At 37.1% G+C, this 20,299-nt stretch overlaps 1 protein-coding gene across 7 annotated transcripts in view; it reads left to right on the top strand.

The window, feature by feature from the left end:
- Ptprm (protein tyrosine phosphatase receptor type M) overlaps positions 1-20,299 on the top strand; it is an 821,378-nt gene that overhangs the window by 524,505 nt on the left and 276,574 nt on the right. For 5 of the 7 annotated variants that reach the window (XM_058586457.1, XM_058586454.1, XM_058586456.1 and 2 more), the window contains exon 14: positions 1,404-1,478. The exons of the other annotated variants lie outside the window; for them this stretch is intronic. In XM_058586457.1, the coding sequence (XP_058442440.1) occupies positions 1,404-1,478 (75 nt within the window). The remainder of the gene's footprint in view (positions 1-1,403; positions 1,479-20,299) is intronic. 7 annotated transcript variants of the gene reach the window in all.

Genomic DNA, 20,299 nt, shown 5'->3' on the forward strand with positions numbered 1-20,299 from the left:
AAAGAGCCCTGTTTTTCAATAAAATATCAATTTTCTCAAAAGTAGAGTAGGTCAGATCTTCCTGTAATACACAACAATGTAAAGTATGAGTAGTATGACCAAGAAAAAATATAATGTATGTAGACCTTGGAATTGCTCCTAACTTTGTAACAAGTCTTAGAAATATCATTTTTCCATGTGCAAAGTTTATCCATATGCAAAATTGCAGAATATGTCATCTCTAGAAAATTGTCTTGGTGTAATGCATTGGAACTGTGTGGACCACACAGTTTGTTCATCTCACTTAGCAAAACTAGAATGGATTCATTAATAATGTGTGAAAGACTGTCTCACCATTTTAAACTCAGTTGCTACAGCTTTGTAGTTATAAGAAGCAACATTGTTTGAATGGTGCAGAGGGATATTTCAAAATATTATGCAGCAGCAGTTTGGGGTTTAATTGTCTGCAGATGGTAGATGATCTATTTTCCTTACTCGCTGCCACATTTCTAATAGTGCTCAGGCTGTTCCATGTAAATTAGTAATCTTTCATGTAAGCCTGTCCTTAATTTTCCAATATTTTTTCTTTGCATCATTTTCCAGCTGTATCATGTTAGAACTGATGTTTTAATTTCCTTTTTTTTTTCAATATCTGTGTGTCATAAATGTTAACCACTTACACACAACTATAGAGGTGTGCAGGCAAATCAAGAAGGCAGCCCAGTTCACTTGGAGAATCTTAATCATTTCTTCAGTCACATGTTAACCATGACAATTATAGCAAAGGCAATTAGTAGTTTCCATTCTGTTTTTAACTAATACTTTGAGACACAATTTTTATTCTCTTAATGTGAAAAAACAGCGGTTCCTAAATGGAAATCTGCATGCAATGTAGTTATCAGAGGAATTGTTCTGCATAAAAACATTTTTAGTGAAAGAGGATAATATTCTTCACATAGGTGATTTTAGCAAGAAGAGAAGATACTTAAGCAATGCATTTTAAATAACCTCATAAATTAAAAACCTGATGTTTGTATCATCAGAATTAGCAACTAATCTCTCTACATCACACTGGATTGCAATTGGAAACAGTTTAGTCTTCAGGTTAACATAGAACTAACTTTTTGTTTTATTTTATTTTTCCTTCAGTTGATCTATCCAAGATCCCAGCCAAAACTTGCAACTGTGTCAGAGTTAGAAATCTTACTGCCTGACTAGCGCTTGTTTAAGAGAAAAGAGTTCATAAAATTCAACACCTTGCTATGTTTTTTTCCTTGCCTTTTTTTTTCCTTTTCTTTTTATTGTTATTGGAACAAAGTTGAGACGATTTGATATACTGATGGGGATTCTTCTTGCTAGCCTAGCTTCAGTCTGGCTTTTTTTTCCCTCATGCATGCTGACCTGGAAATCCTCCTTTGCCTTAGCTGCGATAATCGTGACTCAGCTTACAACACCTTACATTCGCATCGCCCCTGCTGCAGGCGACGGCCAACTAACAGGTCAGATGTTCAAGTATAGATGAGTCATCTTGCCCATTTCCTGCTCATTTTTCTCAGCTTTGTTTCCCCTCTACATTTCCTCCTTTGCTTAAGGCCTGTTTACAATGTTTCAGACCTTTGGTACAGACCTGTGCTCGTATTAAATTAAGTGATATGCTTGGCCTCTTCCGTGTGCACATTTATATCCATGCATTAAGTACAATTCCACTGCATGTTTTCATTGTGTGTTTGGTCTGTTGGTATGTACCTTTCTAGCCTAATGTGATATAGAATGAAATTTGCTGGACTTGCAATAGCAATTATATTAATTGACAGGATTTCAAAATTCATAAAGATGTATTTCCAGTTTTCCAAATTAATCTAAAAAGGCACTGAGAGTTGAGAGTGAGAGAGGTTTATTTTTCATACTACAGTATCTAGCTTGCACATTTATTAGCAGTGCACGATGCTGTCTGCAAGTATTATCAAATAAAGCCACCCTGAAACTTTTTAGAGTGATGCTGTACAAACTGCTTTTTATATATGTACAATTGTTGCAGAGCTTATAGATTCTTTTTTCAAAGTAAAGAACTTATATAGAGCAATAGTATATATGCACATCAAATACACTGATTAGTTAGGAAAGTTTAGTAAAGTCGAATGGCTTAAACTCATGGAGCTGAACTGGTTGCTTCTATATTCCAAGAGATTAACTTGTTCACTCTTACTACCTCTGAAGTTGTATGGACATCTGTGTAAATTTATGTAGGAGAGGAGTCCAGTAAATTATCCTAAATCCCAGGTGAGTAGAGAGTGAACTCCAAATTTTTTTCCTGCAATTAAAGCAAGTCATCACCAAGATTTCTAATCTAATCACATGGGCAGGACTCGAAATTCCAGTTTCAGAAGAACTGTGATAGTGTAGGCTATTGCATGTAGTTAGGCATGATTAAAGCCAAGTAGAAAATACGTAACTGCTTTACATATAATTTTTCACTCCAGCAATTTTTTTATGTGTGTAAGAAACTAGGCAAAAATCCCCTAACATTTAAGCAAATGGTGAAACTTAACTTAGGATAAGAAATCATAAACATTTAGACCCTTCTGTGAGCTCAATATTTTGTAAAATAAAGCAGCTGAGACTGAGGAAAAGTACACACTGATTTGATAAGGTAAAGAACTGTAGAATAATTCTACTTCCTTCTCCACTAGAATTTTATACATATTTTTAATTCTCTATTTCAGGGCCTAAGAGCTCTCAGTTTTCTGATATGTGTTTCTCTTATTTTCCAGTTTGTGTTATGCATATTTCTTGTAATGAATGAAGTTCTCCTTGTTAGAGACTCTTCATTATCCTGAACTTCTGATATGTTCCTCCCACCATGAATAGTACCTGAAGCTTGGTTTCTGTCCTTAATGGAAATCCTTCTCTCTACAACCCTGACATTTAAAGATTGGTTCATGGCACTGTATATAGGCTTTGTTGTCCATCTCAGGGTTTTTTTTTAAGATCCTTTAGCAACTCTTACTCTTTCCTTCCCCATTATATCTGAGCTGTCATCAGTCTTGCCAGAATATCTTTAAAAATGATTGGCCCACATCATAAAAAGGAGTACATACGAGAAACAGGCTATTCCTAAAGTCCTGTCATCAAATGAAGCATGGTATTTCCTAGGTATGAAGCAAGTAAAGCTTTGAATATTGTGTAATGAAGACACCTCAGAAAACAAACACGCTTTCAGGACTTTCAGACCCAGCACAGGTTGTTATTTGGAACCAGTTTGTGAAGGGCACTCATTGTTGCCACAGTGTACAGCTTCCATCTCTCTAAAGGTTGCATGTGTTCTGCATCATCCACTTTGTTTTATTAGAGATTAAAATGATGAAAGGCCAGAATAAGCCTCAAAAACCAGTGGGAAAACGACTCCTGTTCTTGCTTCTGTATGGGTGCTGGTTTTCATGATGGCTCATCTTACCAGGAGAGAAGCAATATCTCTTTTGCATTTTCCATCTGTACCAGCCATCAACTTCAGTAGCAGTAATACTGTCTTTTTTAATAGATTTATTCCTTAGTCTAGAATGCAAACCTGAGACTCAATTCATTCAATAATTTTTGACAGTCTTTGAGCATCTTCTGTGTGCAAAGTATGGATCAACAACTCTAACAGTGTGGTTGCCCAGACATCTTGGTATCAGGTTTCTTAGCATCAGTAAACTTCTGTATACACATACTATTATGAATGAAAAAAAATCACATCCTACTTTTCACTTAACAAAACTAAGAAGAGACAGCAATTTTATAACTGTTGGGGGTAAACTTGATGTTTCAATACCTTTCCCATCATGTTGAACAACTTAGGAAATGGTTAGTAAGGAAATGGTTAGCTGTGTACTTTCACATTGGTGACACTTTGAGCAGTTATAGTTTTGTTTACTAGAACAGTCCTTCCCTTTCTGGAAGCCAGTAAGAGATATTGGAGGGATGCCTTTAGTTTTTTTTGTTATGTTGTTCATTTTAACTGTGCTGACATCTTGCCCCTCAAATCCTTTTCAACATTGCCCTTCCATTAGGAAGCTTCCATGAGATTGCAAGTCCTTGATATCATGGCTCTTCTTGTACTAGCAGGCACTGCATGCTGGTTAGGCTTGCCTTGCTGTGCATGGCACATCCCTTGCTTGCCAAAGAAAACAAGCACCCTAGTGATCTGGTGCCAGCATCCAGAACTTGCCCACCACAATAAAAGTACTATGTGATTGAATTTTTTGAGTAAATGGCCCAGATGCCAAGAGGGCTCCAAAGAAGGAGCACCAGCTATAAAATGTAATTGTGTTTCATAGGAGGTTCTGCTGTTGCACTGGAGATTGTTCTTAAAATGTTGTTCTTGGTCAAAAGTGAGAAATATATCCTGATGCAATATAAAGACATAGATACACGTGCAGGTTTAACGGAAATAAAGCTTTACTGACTCTTCTTCCAGCACTACCTCTGTCTGAGATACACTCTGATGTTTCCTCTTCTGTTGTATCACGCTATTTCATTTTATTAACAAATTCTGTTCCTACCTACTAAATTGATTTTGTTTCCCTAATGGTTGTAATCCATGGTTTTTAAAAATATTTGTTGCCAAAGCAATAGACTTAGGGGATAGTGAAAAGGAACAGAATGTCTGACTGGAGTGACATCTCTTTTTCCCATTGTGGGGCGTTGTGTGTGTGTGTGTGTGTGTGTGTGTAGAGGCACTCAAAACTGCTACTCTGGAGAGAATGTACTACATTCTAGCAGCAGGAAATGCATCTAGTCTCTGCTTTGTTCTCTTTATATTGTGATTCACTGTTGCGTGATCTAGAACTGCCTTGGGAATAAAATGGAAAGTTGAATAGACTAGAACATTTTCTTAAGATTTGTCTAATTAATGTTATAAATATGTTTTGGCCATTTATATTAAGGTTTTTCTATTAATTAACGCAGCCAATTCTGAGACGCTATGGAGGATGATTTCCTTAAACAATTTTTTATGATCCATTTGTTTGATATATATATATATATATATATATATATATATATATATATATATATATAATACAATAAGATCTATAGCCTAGAATGTTTATAAATATTTACAAAAATACTTATAAAATGATTCTAGGGTTCACATGTGAGAGTGATATATCAGAACATACAGAGCTTCTTGCTAGATAAAAAAACTCAGAACTAGACAACTATTATTCCCACATATCGGTATTGTCAAGATGAAACATAGACAGACAATAGAGGAGTGAAAATAGATTTTATTCATCAACTGCTGACAGTAGGTGAAGGAGCCAAGTTCCATTTTGATTTGTAAGGAGGTAACCAGGCCCTTTAAAGGGACAATGCAAGAGTAGGGAGAGGGGTGAGTGGAGGCTCAGTAAGGAGGTGAAACATTACAAAAAGCCAGAAGGTTGGTCCAGGAGAAACCCTTCTGTGTTTGTTGACTGGTGCTTAAGGAAGTCAGGCTGCTGCACTCACTCTGAGGCTGGAGACAGGGACCTCGTCCTGAGGTGCTGGCAGCTTTGAGATTTCTCAGGCAACCATTTTACATCAGGCTAGGATTATTCTAGCAGTAGGGCTAGAGCAGTTGGAAACCCTGTTAGGGCTGTTGAGCTCTTCAGAGGCCATAGCTGAGGCCTTGTAGAAAAGAGCGGCCAGCAGGAAAAGAACTTTGTCAGGATAGAGGCAAATATATCATGAAATAAATCCTAAGGAATTTACTTATATCCCTACTGTGGCTTTCAAAAAAGATTGGGATTTCCTTAAAAATATATAAATGTGTGTGTGTGTGTGTGTATATATATAATATATATATAAATCATGTCAGGGCAGCCACTGAACTAGGTCCCCCGAGAGAAAGGAATGCAACAGTATAGCTGGAGCCTTCCCCAAGCATTATTCTCTAACACTTCACCATAGCCCCAAGGGGAGAAATATCCTTACATTTTACCACTGGGCAAAGGAAGCTCAAAGCTCAATAGCAAGACATTCACCAGTATGGGACTCAGAAGTACCATATTCAGTCAAGACTGGGGAATTAGTTGGATCCCAGGCTTTCCGATTGGAGCCCTAGGTTCTTCCCACCACAGCATGTATTTGATGCCTGTCTGGAAACCCTCAGCTTCTCCTGAACCCTCCAGGCCTCACTTGGGTTTCTACCATTACCCCAGTCTCCTGGGCTCCTGGCCACCTTGCCTTCTGCAACACCTTATGTTTATGCCCAGCCCTGAGGAAATCCCTTTACCTGCTTTCTCTGCCACTTTTCCATCCTTCCAAGTGTGGCTGGAGAAATGACAGATGGGTGCTGTGGATCCTCTCCCATGAATGTTTCCTTCTAATCCCCAAATGTCCCTGCCTCTGTAGGAGTAAGTGTTCTTCTGCCCTCCACCCCACACAGGCTCCCCTCTCAGGCATATCTGCCAGTGCCCTAAGGTGACTTGGTCAGGATTTCCCTTCCTTCTTTCCTTCAGAGATACCCTCTCTCTGGTGTCCTGGGTTAGACTTGGCATAGTATCCTTTCTAAAGCCTCTTGTGGTGGAAGCGATTGGGTCACAGAGAAGGAAAACTTTTCCTAAGGAACAAAAATCATGATTGAAGTTCAACATCAATAGCCTGAGGAAATTTCTGGGACTCTGACCAGTGCAATGTCCTTATCAAATATAACATTTTCACTGTGTCCTGAAGCCTGTACATAATACACTCTAAGTTTGTCCTGCCATCTTTACAAAGGATGGAACAGAGTACCAGGTTCAATATGTTCATGAGTTACAGCCCTAGGAAAGAGCTAAAATTAGGCATGGAGGCCCAAGAAGGACCTTTAAATTTGGTGATGACTTTAAATTTGGTTTGTGGAGTGAGGGGATTTGATATGTTGGGGAAAGCAAGAATCTCAAATCCTTCTTTCCACAAATGCCATCATCAGTTACTAGATTAAAGCCCATCAGAGCTGGCAACCCTATAAAGTGCCTGGTCCAGTAGTTTTCAAACTGTATTCTTTGGGGTTCTGTGGAAACACCTCAGAAGTTGCCTTGCAGCAGGGCTCTTTTCTGAGCAGTAGCTCCCATAGGTTCTGAGGTGGTCAGAGCGTGGGCTCTAGAACTAAGCTACCTGAATTCACCAGCATACTGACCTTGGGCAAGTTACTACCATCCCCATAACTTACCAGTTTATTCAGCTATGAAGTGGGAATTATGGTGGTTTCTACTCATAAAGTTGTTTTCAGGTGTCTTTCTACCTTAAAATATTCTCTTTTAATTATGGGAAGAATACAGACTCTTTCGATTCCTTCAATGAGCACCTATTTCCGAGTGCCTAGTGCGTGGTAGATACTATGTGAGGCTCTTGGGAAATTTCAGTGAAAAAAATATCTACAATTCAAGTGTACTGGAAAAGCTTATAACTTTCTACAATAAACTTATCCCCAGTCCCGATATTAGTTAACAACTTGGGAAATTCCACACCTTTCCGTGTGTGAAAACATACAAACATACACCATTTTTTTGACTATCATATATAAACAGTACACTGTCACTTGAATTTTGAACTTAACATGTCACACATTTACCTTTAAGCCACCATGTGCCAATCCAATACACTCTTTTTAATATTTGATATTATTCCTCTGTCAGGATATATTACATTCTATTCACCAAGACTATGGCTAATGGACAGTCAGATTTTCCCCACTTTATTTCTTTCTGTTAAATAACAGTTACAAAAGCTAGAATAAATAACCATTGGCCATTTACATTTCTTTGTATTGGTTCATATATCTTCTTCCTTGTTGATCACTATTCTTTGACTTTGTTTATTGTGTCATTTAACATAAAGAAGATTCCATTTTGAAATAATCAAATGTTTTTCATTTTTCAATGCTTCTCCAAGGCTTATCTTTTGCTCAAGATCCTCTCAAGTCTCGGGGTATATGCCACCATGAATTTTCTTATAACATTTTCATTGTATTCTCTAATTTAGCTCTTGAATTCACCTAAAAATTACTATTAATACAATATAATGTATTGCTGGGAAACAGATCTAACTTCTCTCCAGACAAATATCCAGTTAGACCAGCGCTCTTTATTACGTAAAGTTATTCTCTCATAGAATCAATCTGCCTCATTGTCATATATGAATTTTTCATATATACCTGGAATTCCCAGATTAGATTCTGTTATGATCTTCTTCATCTTTTTCTATACTTTTATGATCATCTTTGAGTACAGAGGCTTCTTAAAGACATTTTGTTATATGATAAAACTAGAATTCTCTCCTTATTTTTTGTCAAAAGTTATACCACTTATCTTCCAATATCTATACTCTGATCTTTACAATGTTATGTTAACAAGGTCTTACTAAACTGGCCCCTATTGCTTTTTGTTTGTTTGTTTGTTTTTGTTTTTGTTTTTTTTTATTGGTTGTTCAAAACATTACAAAGCTCATGACATATCATCTTCCATACATTTGATTCAAGTGGGTTATGAACTCCCATTTTTTACCCCAAATACAAGTTGCAGAATCACATCGGTTACACATCCACATTTTTACATAATACCATATTAATGACTGTTGTATTCTACTACCTTTCCTATCCCCTACTATCCCCCCTCCCCTTCCCTCTCATCTTCCCTCTCTACCCCACCTGCTGTTGTTTAATTCTCTCCCTTGTTTTTTTTTCCCTTTTCCCCTCACAAACTCTTATATGTAATTTTGTGTAACAATGAGGGTCTCCTTCCATTTCCATAGTTTTCCTTCTCTCTCCCTTTCTCTCCCCCCACTCGTCTCTGTTTAATGTTAATCTTTTCCTCATGCTCTTCTTCCCTGTTCTGATCTTAGTTGCTCTCTTTATATCAAAGAAGACATTTGGCATTTGTTTTTTAAGGATTGGCTAGCTTCACTTAGCATAATCTGCTCTAATGCCATCCATTTCCCTGCAAAATCCATGATTTTGTCATTTTTTAGTGCTGCGTAATACTCCATTGTGTATAAATGCCACAGTTTTTTAATCCATTCATCTATTGAAGGGCATCTAGGTTGATTCCAAAGTCTAGCTATTGTGAATTGTGCTGCCATGATCATTGATGTGGCAGTATCCCTATAGTATGCTCTTTTAAGGTCCTCAGGGAATAGACCGAGAAGGGCGATAGCTGGGTCAAATGGTGGTTCCATTCCCAGCTTTCCTAGGAATCTCCATACTGCTTTCCATATTGGCCGCACCAGTTTGCAGTTCCACCAGCAATGTACCAGTGTACCCTTTTCCCCACATCCTCGCCAGCACTTATTGTTGCTTGACTTCATAATGGCTGCCAATCTTACTGGAGTGAGATGGTATCTTAGGGTGGTTTTGATTTGCATTTCTCTGACTGCTAGAGATGGTGAGCATTTTTTCATGTACTTATTGATAGATTGTATGTCCTCCTCTGAGAAGTGTCTGTTCAGGTCCTTGGCCCATTTGTTGATAGGGTTGTTTGTTATCTTGTTGTTTAATTTTTTGAGTTCTTTGTATATTCTGGATATTAGGGCTCTATCTGAAGTGTGAGGAGTAAAAATTTGTTCCCAGGATGTAGGTTCCCTATTTACCTCTCTTATTGTTTCTCTTGCTGAGAAAAAACTTTTTAGTTTGAGTAAGTCCCATTTGTTGATTCTAGTTATTAACTTTTGTGCTATGGGCGTCCTATTAAGGAATTTGGAGCCCGACCCCACAATGTGTAGATCGGAGCCAACTTTTTCTTCTATCAGGTGCAGAGTCTCTGATTTGATATCTAGCTCCTTGATCCATTTTGAATTAACTTTTGTGCATGGCGAGAGAAAGGGGTTCAGCTTCATTTTGTTGCATATGGATTTCCAGTTTTCCCAGCACCATTTGTTGAAGATGCTATCCTTTCTCCATTGCATGCTTTTAGCGCCTTTATCAAATATAAGAAAGTTGTAATTTTGTGGATTGGTCTCTGTGTCCTCTATTCTGTACCATTGGTCCACCTGCCTGTTTTGGTACCAGTACCATGCTGTTTTTGTTACTATTGCTCTGTAGTACAGTTTGAAATCTGGTATCGCTAAACCTCCCGATTCACACTTCCTGCTTAGAATTGCTTTTGCTATTCTGGGTCTTTTGTTTTTCCATATGAATTTCATGATAGCTTTATCTATTTCTACCAGAAATGCCATTGGGATTTTGATTGGCATTGCGTTGAACCTGTAGAGAACTTTGGGTAATATCGCCATTTTGATGATGTTAGTTCTGCCTATCCATGAACAGGGTACATTTTTCCATCTTCTAAGATCTTCTTCTATCTCTCTCTTTAGGGTTCTGTAGTTATCATTGTATAAATCTTTCACCTCTTTTGTTAGGTTGATTCCCAAGTATTTTATTTTTTTTGAGGATATTGTGAATGGGATGGTTTTCCTCATTTCCATTTCAGAAGTTTTGTTGCTGATATACAGGAATGCCTTTGATTTATGCGTGTTGATTTTATATCCTGCCACTTTGCTGAATTCATTTATTAGTTCTAGTAGTTTCTTTGTAGACCCTTTTGGGGTCTAAGTATAGGATCATATCGTCCGCAAATAGTGATATTTTAAGTTCTTTTCCTATTTTTATGCCTTTAATTTCTTTTGTCTGTCTAATTGCTCTGGCTAGTATTTCAAGGACTAAATTAAATAGAAGTGGTGAGAGAGGGCATCCCTGTCTTGTTCCAGATTTTAGCAGGAATGCCTTCAGTTTTTCTCCATTTAGAATGATGCTAGCCTGAGGCTTAGCATATATAGCTTTTACAATGTTGAGGTAAGTTCCTGTTATCCCCAGTTTTTCTAGTGTTTTGAACATAAAACGATGCTGTACTTTGTCGAATGCTTTTTCTGCATCTATCGAGACGATCATATGGTTCTTATCTTTAACTCTATTGATGTGGTGAATAATATTTATTGATTTCCGTATATTGAACCAACCTTGCATCCCAGGGATGAATCCTACTTGATCATGGTGCACAATTTTTTTGATATGCTTTTGTATTCGATTCGCCAGGATTTTATTGAGAATTTTTGCATCTATGTTCATTAGAGATATTGGTCTGTAGTTTTCTTTCTTTGAAGTGTCTTTGTCTGGTTTTCTTATACCTTTCATAACTTTGATGAGTGCATTTTCAACAGATTTTTATTAAGGGGAAAATATTTTTAAATCGGTTTATTTTCTCTACTTTGGACCAATTTTATGTTACTCAAATCCAAAATACCCCTTCTTTGTGCTATATATATTTTCTAATTCAGTAGACCTTTCTATTGCAAATAACGCAAACTAATGGTTTTTTAATTCACTTATGAAAACACAATTTTTAATCAGCCATTTCTTTTGACTGGAGTTATAAAAAGGTTTATTTATTTATTTATTTATTTATTTATTTAAAGAATAGCCAGCTCACTTGCACCAGAATTATTTATTTCACCGCCACTCCCCAGATCCTATATAATTTTCTATTTTCACCTATCAGGCCAGCCAGGGATCCTTGTTACTAGTTATGAGCCGTAAGCATGACAGGGCTATTATACAGATAAATGATGTTTTTCTTTCTGTGGGCCCATGGTTATGTATTTGTAAGATTAATATACAACTGAAATCAGATCTTAGCCATGTTGAATAGCTGGCAGATGGGGTGTGGCTTAAAGATGGGGGGATTGTTCCCTGAACTTTAGCTCAGTCAGTGACAAGGAACAGCAGATGCAAAGGGACTGTGATGTGGAGAAGCATGGCCAAACATGAAGAATTGCAAAAGGTCATTGTGGGTGAGAGCAGGAAGCAAGGATGTGTGGGTTGAGCATCAGGGATGTATGTGTAGCCAAGGGCGACTGTACCCTTGTGTGCTACATTAAGGACTTTGGTCTGGAGTCTAGGGACATTAGCTAGCAGTTGAAATGTTTTCATGAGGCACAGACAGGATCAGTTTACCCCGTACATCCCATTTACACTAGAAACTGTCAAGTTGAGGTAAGCAAGGCCAAAAGATGGAAAGTAACATTCTAAGAAACTTAATGCCATTCAACAACCTAAAATAAAAGAACAGAGTGATTGTATGTAATTAGAAGAGCTAAATGTGAAGAAATTAATACAGTGAGTGCTGGCCATGAATGAGTGATAGTCTGCAGTGAGCCTGGAAGGTAAGGAAGTTAAGGAACAGGGTCAGGTATATTAATAGAACTCTGAGTCCCTTCTACAGGGAATGGTTTCTTCAGCCCACTGCCTGAGATGATCCACTTCATTTGAGATTCACTTCTGTGTGAATCAAAACTGATTAAGGATAATAAAACTCAGCTGTATGTTTGAATATACTGGCATCAAAATAATATTTCACCTCCTTTAGCTGCAGACAGTTATGTTCTGACCTCTCAGGAGTTTGGCCTTTAGACCCATGAAGAGTTGTGTCGCAGGATATTTTTGATTGCATTTATATTAATATTTATACAAATATATAGAAACATTTGTATCTGATATTACAGGGGCCATATTCTACTGTCATTCAGTGTTTAGCACCTGAAGGACACTTAGAGACTCACTATTATTTTCTGGCAGAGTGAAGTCATTCGTAAATGATAAAATTCCCTTGAAGGCTTGAACTCATTTCCAAGCTACTTAAATAAATAAATAAATAGATAGATAGATAGATAGCATCCCTGCCACAGAAGAGCTTTCAACTATGATTGTAGTTGAAATGTGTGGTGTTTCAGAAAGTGCACTGGACCAAGGGTTATGTAGACCACCTCTGTACAGCTTCTTTTAGACAGACTTATGAAGTGCATGCCATTTAGGCCTGACAGATGTCAAGGTTGAATCTTTCAGTCCCTGAAATATATAACTGTATGTAACTGTACTGTGAGTACTGTTTTCTGCATTATTAGGGAATTTGTTTAATTCCTTAATTCTTTACATTGATGAACTTCTCATCCTCTTAGAGAACTTGCAGCATAACTAGCTCTACAAAAAACATGTGTTCTTTACTCTCAAGTAACTTATACTTGTGACCTTTCATGTAACTTCACCAAATTCACTAATATCTTGTAATAATGATTAGTAGGTAACAAAGTAAGCTAATATCTATTCAGTTGTGCTCAAAACCATAATAATATCTATACTATACTGGAGTCATTTTTTATACCAGATGCATCAAAGAAACTGTGGGTAAGAAATGAGGCAAGACAATACCTCCTTTAGGCTTCCTTTATAAATAAAAATTGCCAAACTCTTCATTACATTGATAATCAGCAGATTGGAATAGTGAGTGAATTAAAAGACCATTTTTCAACTATCTAGGTATCTTATTTTTTGTCCAAAGCAACATCATATAAATATGGATGATTAATATCCTTGTAAACCCTTCTGGGCATTTCAGATTAAATGGCATAAGGGATATTTGTGGTGTGTGTTTTTGCTGTGGAAACCAGGGCAGAAAGGAGAGTATGGAGAGAATTTGGTTGGCATTTTAGCAGCTCATACAAGGTTTGCTTGAGGAGTCTGAGATTTTCTTTCCAGCCACAAAGAATGTAAAGTGAGGGGGAAATTTTATTCTTTCTGCAATACCAGCTGACTGCATTTTAATGGGCTGTAGTGTCACTGTTGATTTATTGCCCTTTTTTGTTCTTTTATATGTTATATTTGTCATTTTGCTATGACAGTTTCATCTATAAAACAGTATAGTTACAAGAAAACGGTGAGAGGATCTGGCAATGCCATGGGAGGCTCTGTTCCTTTTTTCTTTTCATTTTTGGGAATGAAATACTGAGTCAAATGTCAAGTATTTTATTTTAGAGATAATATATTTTAAAAGCTGTAAATTGCACTGAAAGAGAACATTGTTTTCCATTTTTATTACATAAACTTAAGAATTTCTATGTAAAAGACTTCCAATAGAGACAGACAATTCAATTTTTCAATATCATTTGTGTTTTTCCTTTCTATCAGCAGTGTGATAAAGAAAAAGTAAACAATACATTTAACATTTTTATTTGCTTAATGCATAGAGTTTTGGGGCTTGACAGAATACATTGAAATTTTGTATTTTGGGAAACCTACCTTTTCATTTTGATATTAATCTGGTGAGTTGTACCCATCCAAAAGATACTGAAAGTGAAATTTTGAGCTCAGTGTAAGCCAAGTTTGGTCAAAGATGAAAAAAGGTGTATTAAAGAAAGTATCTGCAGTTTAAAAATTAGTTGAAGATTTTCCATGCAAGATTTTGTATTGATAGCTGGTCACAGTGGTGCACACCTGTAAGCCCAGCAGCTCTGGAGGCTGAGGCAGGAGGATCATGAGTTCAAAGCCAGCCTCAGCAAAAGCGAGGTACTAAACAACTAAGTGACACCGTCTCTAAATAAAATACAAAAATAGGGCTGAGGATGTGACTCAGTGGTTGTGAAATGAAATTTGGATTTTGTACTGATAATTAAATTATTCTTTGCCTTCTCTAAAAAGAAATATATTATTTCCAAGATAGTAAAATTAAATGAATGCATCCTTGATAGTAGTACAAAATGGGAAAGGCCAGGGATATTTTAAAATATTGATAAGAGCTGAGTGATGGGCTGAGGATGTGGCTCAGTGGTAGAGTGCTTGCCTCACATGCATGAAGTTGTGGGTTCAATCCCCAGAACCAAACAATAACAACAACAACTGAGTGACAATGTTAGTTTCTTTTGTTCTGTCCCTTTCCTTCAGTGGTTAACATGTCTGCCACTCATTAATTGCTATCAATAGTTATCAATTGTCTTAACTTTGATTTTCATCCCTATAGATACCTTAGAAAAATATTTACTGTGTTTTAAAATATAAGACTTTAGTATTAATTCTGGCATTTTTATACCTAAGAATCTCAGTGAATTTCTCTCAGAATTTATAGGCAGAGGGACATGTTGTACTGCTGTATGATTTAACTTTTTAGTTGACTTCGGACTAGTCTGTTTTGTAAATAAATATCTTTAAATTATTGTAAAATGACTAGTTTTTGTGATGGTTCTTTGGAAATATTTTTGGGGCATAATTCAATATATTTATTCCAAACTGAAAGCAAGTCAGAATTTCCTTCATCGTCCTAAGAGGAGGCAACAAATCCAGAAAATATCAAGGATGGATCTAGAAAAAATAATACTTGTTTTTGAAGAAAAAAATCTTATTTAAAATGTCTTACCAACCTTGTAACAAATCAGGGGAGAAGCCAGACCTGGTGAATGAAAAGGGGATAAGTTTAGTCCTTTTAGAAGACTTCATTTACCCCTTCAACACTTAGTGTGAAAATATGTTCATTGGTATCTCCAGTGGGGTAAAGACCCAAAATCTTTTAAGATTTGACTTACACCATTCTATTGTGTGAAAAGCATCTCGCGGCTCAGTCTGCAGCACACACTCTACTTCTTTACTTTTATAATTGTCAAGGTTGTTTTTAGTGGAAGAGGATGTCATGTTTGATTCCTTCTCAAGCCATGGATTTTCTAGCATAGTTATCGTATATTCTTTATCAAATCACCTTTCATTGTCTGCAAGATTGTCCTACAGGAAAGGGGAGGAAAGAGGTCTCTCTCCATTGTTGAACTGTACCATTTGTTCAGCCCCTGGCCCATCTCAAATGCTCTGTGAGCTGGAAAGCCAGGGCTTCATGGCATTGCAGGATCAAGCATGGTGCAGTTTCTGGGAGCATCGCTTTCTGTGATGATAAATAATGTAAAACATTAGTTTTATTAAAAATTGATACATTATGGAATAAAGATGTAACTTTCTTTAACATCCTTTATTTAAAAAGATCAAACCACAAATTTCAAAGAAATTTCAAGCTTGGGGTGGGTCACTAAGCATACAGCTGAGCTTCCCACAGGCTTTTATTGTTTTCCCTCCCCCTCCTGGTATAAGCAAAGGTTAAAGTGGAAAGTCCCTGCCTCCCTTCAGCCAGATCAGTAAGGAACAATGAAGGTCCTCAGTGGTAGAATCCAGATCATTTTCAATCCCACATTGCACATTTCCTCTGGCAGGTTTCAGACACATCAGATAGGTATCTAGACCTAAGTGTTCTGTCCCTGATTTTAATTCGGTAGTTCACATGGGCAGTCTAGATCCCAGTGCACATAATTTACAAAGCTTGTGCTTTATACAGAAAGTAGTATATAGAAGTCCAGGCTTCTGAGCAAATCTCTTACTCTCTTGAAATCGTACCTTCCAAATCTGTGATATAGGGAGAATACTGTTTTTTAACCTCATTATTTCTTAACCTATATACTGAACACCATAATGGGCATAAAGTTGATCACACAGCTGGCTCAGAGTAAAGGCCTAGGAAATGGCAGGTGCTGCTATTGTGGCTTTGTTGTTATTCTAATATAGTATTGCTTTATGGCCTTTGAAGCTTTCAAGAGAATTAGGTAATTAATCCAGGCCACTGCCAGTCACAGAAGTTCAAAATTGAACTTCCCAGGAAATGAATGGATTTCTCAATGGTATATAGGGTGTTATTTACCTGAACACCATGTGAATGCTGTGGTTTCCAGGAGTGCTCAAGCATGAGAGGAACATTATTATTCTATCATATGTCAAGACCTGTAATGAGTCCCCCACGGATGATACTTTTCATTTGCCAGTCTTTGGGTTATAAACAGCATCAGCATGACCCCGGCTATTATTTTTCTGCTGGCAATGATGGTGATGATGATCATGATGAGAACAGGTACTTTATTTTCAAATACAGCTACTTTATTTGAAGCAGTAATGGCCCAGAGCAATGTACAACCCATTCTGAGCTTCTCCACAGCTAGCATACTGAATAAAGCCTCAGGCCTCCTTTGCTTTCCTTGCCATTGGGGTCCCATTGTCCCTGGTGTCCTGGGTTTCTTTGTCCTTCAGTAGCATCAGTTCTCAAGAGAGCATGAGAGGGTGCACTTTTATAAAATAGCATTAAGATGGGTCATAGGTGATCTCATTTAGTAATTTTTCAGTCACCAAATATGAAGTTGGAAAAATATAAAGCAGTTTGTGAGGGAATGGCAAATGTTACTTAGAAGTAGAGTGCCAGTACCCCTTTTCTTCAATATGTTGTTTTGATTTTTAGAACAGTAAATAACTATCTCTGAGAAACGATAATTGAAAATAAGCCTGGCACCTGCCTTGGAGTTAATAAATGACATCTGCGCAGCACATCTATCAATATCTCTGATGAGCTTTCCCATTGAGTCTAGTAAATAAATATCCAAGCAAAACATCACTCAGCCAATGTAATTGATGTTCACTTACTATGTACAGTTTCCTTCTTGGGATTGCTGATGATACAATTATTAATTATGGCTTCTTTATTAATTATATTTTATTCAAGTTGGAGCTCTTGGTCAAAACACACATTGGTATACCAACTTTTATCTGTGACTTGGTGTAAGTGTTTTCCTCACAGTGATGTAAATATCTTCTTTTTGCGTGACTATTTATACATAGCTTCACAGTAAACATGATGAAAAATGAAGTTATTTTGTTGAATTATCAATATGGTGGATTGCCCTTATATGTCTGAATAATCTCTTTAGCTATCAGTGTATGTTCAGGGACAAATGCAACACATGCACACAAGGAAAGAATTCATCAGAGTGATTTACATGTGTCCATTAGCCAATGAAAGGGCCTACTAAAGGGAATTATTCATATTTCTGCCTTACTTCTTCCATGAATAATAAAGGAGTTAGAAAATGCTCCCTTGACAGATCATAGGAATGAGAAAACCACTTAATGAAATAAAATTGTTCTTACTAGTGTGAATCTAATTAGCATTATCTTATTAGGTATTTCCAGGATTTTTTCTTTCCAAAAGACCCCACATTATTCTAATTACTCTTTGGAAGAAATTTTAGCTAGTTTAAAGACATCAAAAACAAATTCCATATATGAGCATGAAAAGTGGTCTGTATACACTTAATCATTATAAGTTTTGAGCTCATAGTACTTTATTCTTGATAGATACTCACTTTTTGTCTGTCTTAGCACCTTGATGGATATATATTTCACTGCTTGGCAGCTGGAAATATAACATTTTGCCACTGGCATTTATTTCCACACTCTTTCTGTCTGTTAATCTCATTTTATCATTGATGGTCAGTAAATTTCCTGGTAAGGTCATTCATCTTTCCTCAGTGTACTAAGAAGATCCCTTCTTCTCTGGCCACCCTCAGTGGAGTCCTTGGTTGGACATTGTCCTTCTCTCTTGGCATGTTGTACTGATGCCTGTTGAACATGATCCCATGCTACCTGCATATGCCCCCCCCTCTCTTATAGTTGTAGATGGACACAATACCTTTATTTTATTTATCCACCCTTATGTGGTGCTGAGGATTGAACCCAGGGCCCCGCAAGTGCTAGGTGAGCTGTCTACTGCTGAGTCCACAACCCCAGCTCATGCCTCTCTTCTTAATCACTACTGAGGATCTCTGCAGGAAGACAAGGGAATAGGACTGGTTATTGCCTTTACTATCCACTTCTACATATTCTTCCTTCCTGTTTTCTTTCATGCCTATTGCCCAATATCTGAAGACTTCAATACAAGTAGAAAAAGATAATAGGTAGGCTGTGAAAAGAATGCAAGTGAGGGAGACAGGAAGATTAAGTGAGGTTTACTATGAGAAAGTTTTGATGCAGCAAACATGTCCTCGAATGTAAGATAAGGGATCAGGCAATATGAAGAGCACAGAGATGATTGTCACCAGTTTTGTCCTAAAGATTGTATGGTTTCATATATGATATAAAGAATTTACCAAAATAACTGAACCAAAGCTTAAAAATAGTATATTCTATGCAGGAGAAGTGAAGCAATGTGAAACAGAAGTTCCACAGGAGAATGGCTGTTCCTACACAGCCACTGGGGCAATATGGTCTTTGAAGAATGGGTAGGATTTGAACCAAGAAAAAATGAATAGGGGAATTTTCCTGAAGATGGAAGAGCAGGAATAAATACCCTGAGAAGAGGAGATGTTAGGCATACAGGGAAAATTTTCTTTTTGTTGACACATAAGGTGAAAGAACAAAGAAAAAGCAGAGGAGAGGCATAAAGTTAAGAGATTGGAGCCAGCTCAGGGGAGCTCTTGATTGCTTGTTTATTGTGTTGGCACCAGGAATTGAACTCAGGGGCACACAAACACTGAGCCACATCCCAGCCCTATTTTGTATTTTATTTAGAGACAGGGTCTCACTGAGTTGCTTAGCACCTTGCCATTGCTGAGGCTGGCTTTGAACTCCTGATTCTCCTGTCTCAGCCTCCCAAGCTACTGGGATCACAGGTGTGTGCCACCATGCACAGATTGATTGCCTTTCGAAATAAGCATTACTCTTGTTTTTGGTTTTCATTTTTAAATGAAAGAGTGACTGGTTAGAGTTATTTAGGAAACCAAATAGAATTTGCAATCTATAAAAGAGATTAGAAAGGATATGCTTGGGAGTAAAAAGCAAAAGTGCAGAAAAGAGATAAACCAGGGTGGGGGAGTAGAAAAGAGGAAACAGTAAAGAAAAATATAGCATTCTTAGGCTTGTTAGAGATTGAACATGATATTGGAAAATGACCTAGTGCCAAGTGATTATTCTTCAACCTAAGGTTAGAATATATATCCTTTATAATTTGTTTCAGTCTTATATGCTGAGGGTCAAAATATCATTTATATACAATCAAAATCATTTACTTGCTTTGACTTTTATTGGGTACCTACTAAATTCTAGGCAGAAAGAAGGAGAAGCCTGTCTCAGTCTTTCTCTGTAAGAACTGGAACTTCTGCTTTTACACCTTTGTGTTCAAAGTATTTTTCTGGACTAGGGGTGTGGCTCAGTGGTAGAGTGCTTGCCAAGGATACATAAGGTCCTGGTTTACATCCCCAGCACCATAAAAATAAAAAAGTTTTTTTTATAGCCATACATAGACCACATGGGGGTTCCATTATTCTCTTTATAAATGTCTTCTTTGTAGTTTATGACATTTGTTCAGCAAGGACTTGTCAAGTGATCAGTATATTAAAAACATCATTTGGCTCTCTAGGAGTCAAAGGTGGTAAAAAATGTCCTTACTCTTGGAAAACTCCAATGGGAGACAATGTCACTACACCTGTTCATTGTCTCCTTGAGTGGAAAAATGACCCTAATTCCTTTCTCATTCTTCACAGTCCTTCCTTTCTACCCTGACAATCACTCCTGTTTCTCTTCTTTGATTCCTTTTCAGGATCTCTACTCTGTCTCTATTTTCTGTCTCTCTACTCTGCAGCACCTTGACCTCTGGAAGAATTCTATGCCTTCCATTCCATACATACACAGTGGAATCAAATTAGATTG

This window comes from Marmota monax, unplaced genomic scaffold (genome assembly GCF_021218885.2).
Source record: "Marmota monax isolate L192 unplaced genomic scaffold, Marmota_monax_Labrador192_F-V1.1 WCK01_AAM20220418_F8-fsc00103, whole genome shotgun sequence".
In the NCBI taxonomy this organism is placed as follows: domain Eukaryota; kingdom Metazoa; phylum Chordata; class Mammalia; order Rodentia; family Sciuridae; genus Marmota; species Marmota monax.